The sequence below is a fragment of the Pristis pectinata genome, chromosome 7 (assembly GCF_009764475.1).
Source record: "Pristis pectinata isolate sPriPec2 chromosome 7, sPriPec2.1.pri, whole genome shotgun sequence".
Taxonomy (NCBI): Eukaryota; Metazoa; Chordata; class Chondrichthyes; order Rhinopristiformes; family Pristidae; genus Pristis; species Pristis pectinata.
The window spans coordinates 82,163,323-82,175,646 of record NC_067411.1 but is presented as its reverse complement, the minus strand read 5'-3'; the positions used below and the strand labels follow the sequence as shown (position 1 = coordinate 82,175,646).

The window sequence follows — 12,324 nt, the reverse complement described above, 5'->3', positions numbered from 1 at the left end:
CTGCACTAATGTGTCATCAGCACTTTGATAACCCCCTCTGAGGGGATAGCATTGCACACATGCACTAATGAATAAAACACAAATCTTTGTGTGAACAATGCTCTTGGGCTCTTTTCATTGAACAGGTTCATTTGATGCATTTCGTTTGACAAGATTCTACTCCAGAATGCTGTAACTCAACTCATTCAGGGCAGAACTTCCCAAAACAGCAGTGGTTTTAAGTAGACAATCATATTCAGTTTCCAATCAGTAATTAAATCCCTTCCTTTATCCCCAACTAAAAGTTCTTACTTTAGTTTCAGAATGCCCCGGTAACTTCTACTTACATTCTGAAATTCTTATTAATGTTCCGGGTTTTACTATAAATCCAGCCAGTAATAGATCTTGCTTAGTTACAAAGTAAAAGAAAGGAGATAGGTTCCATAAGGATGCACATGGCAACACACTTTCAGAAGAAAAATTAACGTCATTTTAATTCCATAAAACTAAAGGTTCAAATGAATTAGAGTGAACTGAAAATAAAATTTAAAGGCTCTGGCATGTTCTGAAAGACTTTAAAAAGAAGAGATGTCACAAAAACATAGTTAATTTCAACAGGTTGATTAGTATGAGAGGAGACAAATCAACATTTTAGGAGCAATGTGAAAATCTAGGCCAACATCACTGTCCTGAGGAAGGGTCTCACCCCAAAACGTCAACTGTCCATTTCCCTCCATAGATGCTGCCTGACCCGTTGAGTTCCTCCAGCATTTTGTGTGCTGCTCCAGATTTCCAGCATCTGCAGTCTCTCTTGTGTGTGTGTGTGTATATATATATATATATATATATATATATATATATATATATATATATATATATATATATATATATATATGTGTGTGTGTTTGTATATATTTTTATATATATATATATATATATATATATATATATATATATAGACCTGGAATGTAGAGAATAACTATTGAGGTGCTGTTCATGGGTTAGTTCATCCCTGTCTTCCATGGTGCACCTGAACTCCCCTCTCACTGCTGAACTTTGCACTGAGTCTTGGGCCAAAGCACAAACATACAGATACGAGGAACTGGATGCACTTTGCACCTACACCTCAGCATTACACCAGCCATGGCTGGCAATTTAGTGTAGCCCCATTCATTTCAATCGGTTCGCTGATTTTGATTGAAAAGGTAAGTGCAAGTAAATGATATTTTTCTTAATTCAGTATCTAAATGCTTTGTTTACATCACTTAACTGTATTTTAAAAGAAATAAATGTATTATATTAAAAATATCTGATATTTAATCCTTTAGAACATTAAATGTCTCTATTCATTGAATATATTTAAAAATAGGTTAAAAATCATTTAACAGCAGCCAAGTGTCAAAAGGCCATCAGATTGGTGCAAGAGGTGGGCACCCAGGATATGCCACCTGAGGCCAAGTTGCTGTTCGCAGTCCGCTCTGTTTCACCAAACAACCACATTAGTGAGACCTGGAGCTCAATTGCCCTCTAGGGTGGTAAAAGGAGGGTTGAGTGCAAGGAGCTGGCCAGATCATGCATAATCTTGCTGATTTATTCATTATTTATTTAATAAATTCGCTATCTGTTCATTTTCAATAAAATTTGCAAACTGAGATGGTTGTTAGCCACTTGTTCTATCCCTAAACTTAAAAGCTTCAGCGCCTTATTGTCTGTCTGCACTGCACTTTTTCTGTAACTGTAACACTTTATTCTGCATTCTGTTTTTTGTTTTTCCCTTGTACTACCTCAATGCACTAATGTGATGAAATGATCTGTATGGATCACAAGCAAAACAAACTTTTTCACTGTACCTTGGTACATGTGACAATAATAAACCAATTTACTAATGTATGAATGTTTTAAATATATAAAACTCCAGGATAGTTGGATTGTTGATTGATTAGAATCAACCAAGCACCATGATAACCCATCAGTACAAAGGTAAATGTTTTACCTTGCATTATACTTACTCAGACATAATGCACATAGAACATATCATTAACTTTGGGCAATCTTGTGAAATGGAGATTGTAAAATTGCCTGTCCATTATATGTCTCACCCAAGTTTCCTTTGATTGAATCATTAGAAGTGAAAGTTAGGCAATCAATATAATGTGCAGTTAGTTTGATGTCGGATATTGTAGACCATTGTCCAAATTTCCATTATCAAATTTAGATACACAGGAAATATAGGCTTGTCAATGGAAATTTGGCCATTTTATGAGCAAAAATAGAGTTGGTAATTGGTTTATTATTGTCACTTGTACCAAGATACAGAGAAATGCCTTCTTTGCATGCCATCCAGACAGGTCATTCCATACATAAGTACATCAAGGTAGTACAAAAGGAAAAATAGTAACAGAATGCAGAATATGGTTCAGTAATATGGTGTTGAATGGTGTAATCTTACAGACAAAGTGCAGTGAAGGTAGTCAAATAAGGTGCAAGGGGCATGACGAGGTTGATTGAGAGATCAGGAGTTCTTTATCATATAAGAGATCCGTTCAAGTGTCTTATAACAGTGAGATAGATGCTGTCCTTAAGGCTTGTGGTACATGTTCTCAAGCAGTTCAAATTGTACAACTTCCTATTGCATTTTACCATATTTTTCTCTTTTACTTATGATTCACTACACAATTATCTTAACGTTCTTTCCATTATCCTGTTCATTTACTTTCCCGCCGGTGATGAATGCTTGTGCTTGAGAATTGTCACCTCCCAATTTCAGGCTGTCAAAGTTAGCATCATGCACATGGCAGGTTAGTAAAACACAGTAAGATCCAGTATTCAAAAAAATATGTTTTCTGTCACTATCCAACCTCAGAAAGACTCAACTTCTCAAATGGATAATCTTGGTGAGATTATTAATTAGTATTGTGAACAGACCCAAGATTACAAGCAGCAGTTGTCCTCAAAGTATAGGCTTCAGTTAAACCCAGGTCAGAGATGTGCAGAGGCACTGTCCAACCCACTACACCACCCAATTCTTTACGTTGTTTCTACATGATATCCAATTTTGGAAACTCTATTGAAGTGAGTTAAGCATTTATGAAGCTAGAAATAGCTCTCTGCAGCAACAAATTAGAAATAGCTACACCTTTGGAATTGGAAGGTGGGGTAAAGAGGAAGGGGGTTGTTAGAAACTCAGGAAAATTACAATCACCAGGGAAGACTACTGTGAAAATTGATGGAGCTGTGAGATCACTGCATTCAGGCCTGATGGACCATCCTAGAGTATTAAAAGAAGTGGCCAGTGAGATAGGTGATGCATTGATATTAATTTTTCAATTTATTAGAAAATGTGGCTGGCCCATTAAATTGGAAAATAGCAACCATAACTTTATTCAAAAAGGGTTGAGACAGAAAGAAGGAAATTAGAAGCCAGTAAAGTAACATCCGTCAAAAGGAAAATGTTACAAATTATTATCAAAAATGTTATAGCAGGACATTTAGTAATCAGGCAAAGTCAGCAAGGTTTAGTGAAAGGGAAATCATGTTTGACCAGTTTATTCAAGTTTTTTGAAGAAGTAACATGATGTAGATAAAGGAGAACCAGTGGAATAGTATACTTAAATTTTTCAGAAGGCATTTGATAAGGTGCTACATCGAAGCTTATTGTGGAAAATAAAAGCTGATGGTATAAGAGGTAATAAATTGATGGATAACAGGAGACAAATGGTAATCATAAAAGGGTCTTTTCTTTTTGGCAAGGTTTAGCAAGTAGCTACAGGATCATGTTGGGTCCTCAACATTTTAAAGTTTATCATGACTTGGATGAAAGCACCATACTATGATTGCCAGTTTTGCTTATGCCCCAAATATATGTAGAAAAAATAAGTTGTGAAGAGGGCATAAGGAGCCCACAAGGGATATAGGTAGATTGTGTGAGTGGTTAAAGGTCTGTCAAATGGAGTATAATGTAGGTAAATATGAAATTGTTCATGTTGGTAGGAATATTTTTTTAAAAAGCATATTATCTAAATGGTGAGAGATTGCAGAGCTCAGAGGTGAAGAGGGACTTGGAAGACCTAATGTATGATTTGCAATAAGCGAGAATGCAGGTTCAGCAAGTAATTAGGGAAGCTAACAGAAAGTTAATGTTTCTTGCTGGGGAACTGAGTGCAAAAGTGGGGACGTTATGCTTCAGTTATATAGGGTACTGGCAAGTTCACATCTGAGGTACCGTTAATAATATTGGCCTCCTTATTTACAAACAGGTGTAAATATGTTGAAAGCAATTCATAGAAGGTTTATAGACAGCTAAGTGAAATGAGCAGGTTGTCTTCTGAAAAAAATTTGGATAGTCTCGGCTTTTATTCACTGGAGTTTAGTAGAGTGAGAGGAAACTTCATGGGAACAAATGAGGGCTCTTAACAAGGTCAATATTGAGAGGATGTTTTCTCTTGTAAGAGAATTTAGAACTAGGAATCCCTCTTTAAATTTAAGTGATTGCCCATTTAAGAATCAATGAGGTGAGATTTTTTTCTCACAGGAGCCCATGGATCTTTGGAATACCCTTTCTCAAAGCGCAGCAGTAGCAGAGTCTTTGAAACTTCAAATGTTTACAATTTCACATTTTCCCACTTTATACTCCATCTGGAGTTGAGGTTATAGTCAGATCAGACATAATCTTATCAAATGGCAGGGCAGGCTTGGGGCTGAATGGCCTACTCCTGCTCCCAGTTCACCTATTCGTGCATATGTTCACGAAGTTGTGGAGAAAGTACAGAGAAGATTTATTTAAATGATATCAGAGATAATAAGGTTTAGCGTTAGTATTTCCTTTAGAATAAAAAAGGGAGTTCTTTTTGTTGGGAGAAGAAGGTTTAGAAAAGCTTTTAAGTAGAAAAATAGGGAAGGATTATCATAGGGCTGAACGTTAACTAGCAGAAGCACACATTGGGATTAAACAGCAAAAGACAAGAGTTAGTACTGAAAGCAGATCTATAATAGGTTTTAAGAGGAAAATGAAAACATAGTTGGAAGAAAAAAGACAATGTAATGCAAGGAGAGCAACGGGACTAAATAAATAACTCAGTTTTAATTCAGCTGCAGAGGGCGATGCATTTCCCTCTGTTCTATAATTCAATTATTCTACTAGTTCATAAATGCAAGGTGCTGCCTACAATCGTTACTCTGGTTAGGAATTTCTTTTCAAGACTTATAGACGTTAGAAAGTGGACAAAATGGTGCTGCCAAGTTTATTATCCAACATTGCTTCCTATACAAGCTTCGAAAAATGTCCTTTTGTTTTCATTAAGCTGTTGAATCTTTTGTCTTCCCAATCAATCTGATTTTGCCACTTAAAAAAACATTTAGATAAGGCAAACTGATTTATAGCTCTCTGATGTTTCTTCCTTCAGGCAAGTAACGAGGCTGTACCCTATTAGTCTGAGATACTCCTAGTTGCACAAATTGTACAATGTTAAAAGGCCTTTCTAACTCTGACTGATATTTTGGTCTACTTAGGATAAATTGTGCAAATAGTTTTCTGAATTTCTTGCCTCTAGAATGAATCAGTCCTTATTAATTCCACTGAAAGCCTCTGTCACTCTTTCTTCCTGTGACTTTTCTCCTCTATTTCCTCAATGGTGCTGTTTTTGTGTTAGCAGCAGGTGTTTTGCAAGAGCAGCGTTTTTATTGTGTTTAACAACTTATGGAATGTAACTCAGACATTTTGGTTGAAAATTGCACTTATATAGAAGAACATTTAAATGGGTTTGATCTAATACCAAAATGCTGGTTATCTAAAGCAGGTTTCCTTAGAATTTGTAAAGACAACCAGAGCACAAAATTGTAACCAACTGTAATCTGTTATTGTTGGATCAAAGATTTCATTCTAAAAATCCCTTTCCTTTTGTAGGTCATATAATTTATATACACATTTCATTATGCTTGTAGGTTTAGCTTTAAAGTTAAGGAGAACAAAAGGTATTCAGTTTCCCCCAACACCCCTGCCATAGCTCTGTACACGTTCAGTGCATCCAAAGTGCATGCCACGTATCTGGAGGTACAGATCTCTTCTTCTGTCACAATGATTCCTCGCAGGGCTGAGCACCAGCTGAAGGGGCAGCAAAGTCAGGGACAAAAACAGACCTCTCCTCATTCAGCAGTCAAAAGGTGTTGAATTCATTTGAAGAGCCTACAAGAACATTGTCGGCCTGCCCTAACCAAATCCAGAACATTCCCCCCTGGTTCATCTAAATAGGGAAACAAAGGACTGTAGATGCTGGAATCTAGATGAAAAAACAACAAGATGCTGGAGGAACTCAGCAGGCAAGGCAGCTTCTGTGGAGAAAAGCAGACGGTCAATATTTCGGGTCAGGACCCTTCTTCAGGACTGAAGATAGGAAAAGGGGAAGCCCAATACATAGGGGGGGAAAACAGAGCAGTGATAGGTGGACAAAAGAGGGGAGGCAGAGTGGGCACAAGGTGGTGATAGGCAGATGCAGGTAAGAGATAGTGATAGGCAGATGCGGGAGTGGAGAGGAGAGCTGATCCACTGGGGGATGGGTCAAAGGTATGGAGGCAGGCAGTAGGAGGGGGAGGGGAGGAGAGGAAAAGGAGAGAGAAGAAAAAAATGGTGAGGAGAAAAAAGAGAGGTAGGCCAGGAAAGGGAAGAAAAGAAGAGGCAAAGTGGGGGGCGGGGGGGGGGCGGCGGTTTGTTTACTTAAAGTGGGAGAATTTGATGTTCATGCCATTAGGCTGTAAGGTCCCAAGACAGAAAATGAGGTGCTGTTCCTCCAGTTTGCGTTTGGACTTCTCCCGGCAGTGGAGGAGGCCGAGGGCTGACATATCATTGATGGAGTGGGAGGGGGAGTTGAAGTGACTGGCAATGGGGAGATGCAGACCTGAAGAAGGGTCCTAACCCGAAACGTTGACCATCTGCTTTTCTCCACGGATGCTGCCTGACCTGCTGAGTTCCTCCAGCACCTTGTTGTTTTTTCATCCTGGTTCATCTAAGTACTTTTTTTAGGTGGGCACCCACTGCTTGAAATTCTCTAAGAAGCATGGAAGAATTTAACAAGTGAGAACCTGGTCTCTATCCTTTCTCCTGCCCTTTTGCAACCAGGGAAGTGGGCGTAGCTTTTCCTAAGGAATATTTTACAATTTTTGTATCAGTTGAGGTTTTGAAGATCTTACAGGCAGTGATGAACCAAGCAAATTAAGCACCATGGTTTATAATTAGGAAACTTGACTTTGAAAGTACTATCATTGGTAATATGGCTGCATAGAAATGTTCATTTCAAAGAGGAGAGGAAGCAGGCTGCTGAGTTTTAAGTTGGTTTCCTTCACTTCCACTGAGTCCTTCTTTATTTTACTTATGAAGTTAAAAATAGCAAATTATATAATATTGGACTGTGTTCACAGCTCAAAAGCAGGCCAGTCCTGACGTAGGGTCTCAACACAAAACATCAATCAGCCCTTTGTCTCCATAAATGCTAAATTTCTGCACCTGTATATTCCAAATTTCATTTGCACGGTCATAGGAGTCTATTTCAATGTCATACAAAATTTCATTCAATTTTTTTATGAGAACACTTTAGCACAATTTCAAAGTTCCTCTTTGAATTTAGTTTACAGAAAATGCATCTAAAATAGGCTCTTGTGTGCGCGCGTGCACACACACACACACACCAAAATTTAAAAACATTCTGTTATTTTGAGGACAAATCCTTGAACCTGTGTTGTAATTTGATCAGGTGTTCCCTTTTAAAATATCATTAAAATCTGGCCAATTCTATTATTCACTCACCCTTCTATATCCTTTACATTTCAATGGAATACAAGAATTGGTAGAAAATATTATAAAAATATAGTATAAAAATCTGACACTAAATTACATTCTTCACTGATAAAAGATTCTTGAATGTTGCAGAAGTTGCAGATGTTCAGATTTCAGGAACACTTAGATATCTGAAACACCATTATGTATTTAAGCTCTAAGTAGTTTCCCGAACATGATTTGGTATTTACAGCCTCTTCCGTCTGATTTTTGAATTAGTGAAAGGTGAGATTTAGTCTGTCATCAATTTCTCCTAAGGCCCTTGAGCATCCGACAGAGCTGCTCCTTTGATGGCATGCTCCTGAAAATCTCTTTTTGTTCTTTATCTATTTGAACTGACAGTGATCAGGACCATAACAGGACAGGCATCTCTTGAGAAATCACCTTACTCTCTGCCTATTGACAGATTCCTCTGTTCTGAATCAAGCAGACCTTGTCCCGTCACTTGCATCAAGGCTGGGGAGTAGCCACCAATTAGACCCCAGGAGCCTTATAAAATTCACAGCCACTTTTAAGTGTCTGTTCCGATTAGTTGGGATGAGAAAATGGCCATCACCCTTTACATGTAGCTCCCTGTCTCAATTTTCTCATTGCCTCCACAGGTGCGAGAAATGTGATCGGAGCTTCACACAAGCCACGCAGCTGAGCCGACACCAACGGATGCCCAACGAGTGCAAGCCAATAACAGAAAGCACAGAATCAATTGAAGTGGATTAACTGATTGACTGGCTGGAATTAAACTGCAAGGAAAGTCATGATTAAATGTCATGGACACTTAAGCAAAACCAAAGATTTCCTCTGAGCAACTTTCAATCAGTCCCAGAAAACCAAAAGCAGTAATAAAATAAGTAAGATGTTAAAAGATATTGATCTTGGCATGGGAGAGAGAGAAACCAACCAGGAAAAAGATTATTTATTTATGATTAGAGATACGACTCATTTCAGTGGACAAAGTCAAATAATGGGAGACTTGCAAAGATTCCTATGCCCAGAATATATTACATTTCTAAGAACCTTTTAATTGTTATTTAATACCAAAGCAAGAAAAAATATTAATTAGTGGGTTCAGTGACCCACAATTGTGACTGAGAATGCACATTGTTTTATTGCACCTTTTTAAGCATGACTTGAGGGACACAGATCTTCTATCCTTTTTTCCAGTGGTGATGTCTACAAGAAAAGCAAGAAATTGCATTTTGAATTAAAGAGTCCCAGATTTATTGTAAAATGCAAAGGTACCTTTTCCTTATTGGATTAGGACTCTGTACAATTCAGACTTCACAAGAACAAAACAGACAATTTATCTATCTTGCTGATCAGACATTCGAAATATAAAACTGCATCAAAGCAACATTAATTGTAAATGTATTGCTGCAGTACTGCTGGCAATATGTCTGTCAGCAGAGCTATGAAAGCCAATGCACATAAGTAAGTTTGAACAAATATTTGTCCATAAATTCTCAGGCAGAATAATAGTTCAGCCTAAATTTGGGCTAATGGTGAAATGCTTCTTTTGCTTACATTATTCTGCATGATTAATTCTTTGAAACACACCTATTACTTTAAGCACTAAAATTAATGAAAAAGTTTGTTGCTAAACTAGCAATTTGGCAAAAATACACCCTATTTGTAAGGTTAAGTCATTAGCAGGTTTGTAGTCTAACATCTTCCTCTCACAGCTTCCAAACAAGAAAGCCTGGCTATTCTTTCATGTTCTAATACAACAGTTGCAGTTGACTAAAAGTGAATGAAATTTGGTGAATCATATAACTGGTATCAGCCTGCTTCCCATACTGAAGTTGATGACTGTATGGGTGGAGAACTAAATCACGGATACTGATTATTCTTGTTTCATATGCAAGTCAAAGAATGCATAATACATTGTTGTGAGAGAAACATTGTGATTCTGTCACATCATTCCTTGTCAAGCTCCTGCAGCACAACAGTGCATTCAGAATGAATACTCTAACATATAGAGTAACGTTATGAATACTTAAGAGTCATCAGGTTGTATATAACACTATGCAGAACAAATGAAGTTTGTTCATTAATGTTATTCACCATTAAACACAAACTTTCCTCAATTATATTACTGCAATGGGCCATATAGGATCGTACATCAAAATGGTTACACATCTATGAGTATGGAACTCTCAGTACTATTTGCATTTCCATTTACTTTCAGTCATTCTGTTGGACTCATCAGCTAGAAAACAAAAATTTTGTGAACAAAAATTTTGTGGAGAAAAATTATGTCACTATACTCTGAATACTTGAAATTAAGATGCATAAAAATAGACTCAGTGCATCAGGGTTCTAGAATCACCACAGCACTGGCCGCAGGATTCAGATGATCTCTTTTTTACATAACCATTGAGCAATATTGTATTACTGAGAACACTCCTTTTTGGAATAAGGAGGAGAAGTTAAAATCACGGTGTTTTAGCCCTTTGGTGGCTGCCATTACATTTCTGCACCATGGCCCTTTGTTTTTAGTTCACTTCCAATATACTAAGAAACATTTGTAATTACCCAATATGAACATTGAACATAGAAAATATTATCGAAGTATTTTCTATAAATAGAATAACATAGGAATTAAGTACCACATTTTGAAAGTTGTTAAGCTTTCAGTTATTTTCCAACAATTGAGTATCCTATTGACCCACTTCCTTAATACATCATGGCCACTGCAAAGATTATTGAAGTTAAATCCTTCATACGTTTATTTTCTGCAGCATTTCTCTTCTGAATTTTTTTGACAGGAATTCTTCCCTGCCTTGTATAAAGTTATTTTTTTCATTGCGATTTTTATGTTAATTTGTGCCATGAAATAATGACAACGAAAATCAGAATTTTGGGTGTTACTTGGCCATCTGGAAACAATTGATCATAATTCATACCCATGCTGGATACATATAATAAAGACGTGCCATTGTCATAATGTACCACTTAAAGTATCACATTTTGAATAACCCAAAAGCTGAGTAATGGAACCAGCTTGGAATTATGGTTGTCATATGTAAGGTCATTACAAATAAAAACAAGACAGAAAAATAATTAATGTGTGAAAAATGCCATGTTTAGCTGACAAAAAAAAAGTAATACCATGATGGATAGTGTTATTTATTATTTTGCTCATTTGCAATTATCCAGGCTCTCCTGCAGAATGAGTTTTTGGATATTAATCCTCCATTGTGGCAGTTGCAATGTAAGAGTTATCCAAAGTCCTATCTAGAAATAATTAAAATCATGATATAATCTTAATGTACAATTCAGATAAACAGCACCATTCATATCTTATCAATGATAGCTTCACTAGAGGTTTTCTGGGTGCAATAGGTATTATTATGGACTAATTTTTGTTTAATGATTCATAATCAATTTTCATTCAGCTATTGCTTTTCCTGAGTATATTTTATTACTACAGACTGTTTTCTGAGCATTTTCTATTGCAATATAAGGAAAGTTCATTTTTGTACATTTTGTACATGGCCAAGAAGTATTCTAGCTCAAAGCAACATCAGTAGCTTTAACAGAGTTCCCTAAAGAAATACACCACATAAAAAAATCAAAAGGCTGTATTAATCATCGCCAAAAAAAAGAAAACTTGTGTTTTTAATATGATTTGTATGATGTACATATGTTTTAATATGTCATTCTTTAGAAAGGTTAGATGAATAAAGAACAAAACTAAATTTAATATATACACATGGAGTAGATGTTACCATTTCAGAGACAAATACTTCTTATTTTTTGATACAACCTGCCTCCACATAAAACAATATTGAATGACTTGAAGATGGCCACTCCAATTACCGATGCGTTCTGTTGGCTCAGTGACACAGACCATTTCTTGAACAAATCACAAGGAAGTTTTACGATTACTGGTCTACTAACTAATGGTTTGAATCTTTGAACACTGGCTGCCCTATGGCTTTGATTGAGATGGAAACCAGGAGGAGGAGCTGCAGAATGGAGGAGACCTTTTAATGGCTCTGAGAGTGATACTTATCTGTGGGTCACTGAAAATGACCGTAAGTTATTGATCAATAAACACCTTTTCAAACAGTCACCCTTTCTTTTTTTGTCATTTTACTTCATTTTGCGCAGTGAAAGCTGTAAGAAAAAATGGTGCTTGGATTCAAAAATGTAAATACTCAATTAATCTGTTGTCTATCAAACTAAAGTAGAACTATTTTAATACTGTAAATGAATAATCTTAACACAATGGTTTTACTGAAATGACATTCTGATTAGTAACTTGGAAATGCTCTAGGTCAGCAAAAAGACACAAATAACCTGCATTTACTTTATGTATTCATATCCAGTTGTAGTTTATTAATAACTATTTTAAACCATCAGGTACATAGCTACAGCTGATATTTTGCTAGATGTATCATCAAATTATCTTTATTTTTTCCTTTGACTAATTTAAACATGAAATTCAATCAAAACATTTTTGGAAGTAATTTATGAAGGCATACAATATGGGTGGAAAGGACTTTTATGACTGAGAA

General features: G+C 36.4%; 1 protein-coding gene across 2 annotated transcripts in view; it reads left to right on the top strand.

The window, feature by feature from the left end:
• The window catches only part of prdm6 (PR domain containing 6), a 157,585-nt gene extending 145,746 nt beyond the window's left edge, over positions 1-11,839 (top strand). For both annotated transcript variants that reach the window (XM_052020024.1, XM_052020023.1), the window contains one exon: positions 8,407-11,839. In XM_052020024.1, the coding sequence (XP_051875984.1) occupies positions 8,407-8,521 (115 nt within the window). In that variant the 3' untranslated portion in view covers positions 8,522-11,839. The remainder of the gene's footprint in view (positions 1-8,406) is intronic.
• Positions 11,840-12,324: the final 485 nt, after the last annotated feature.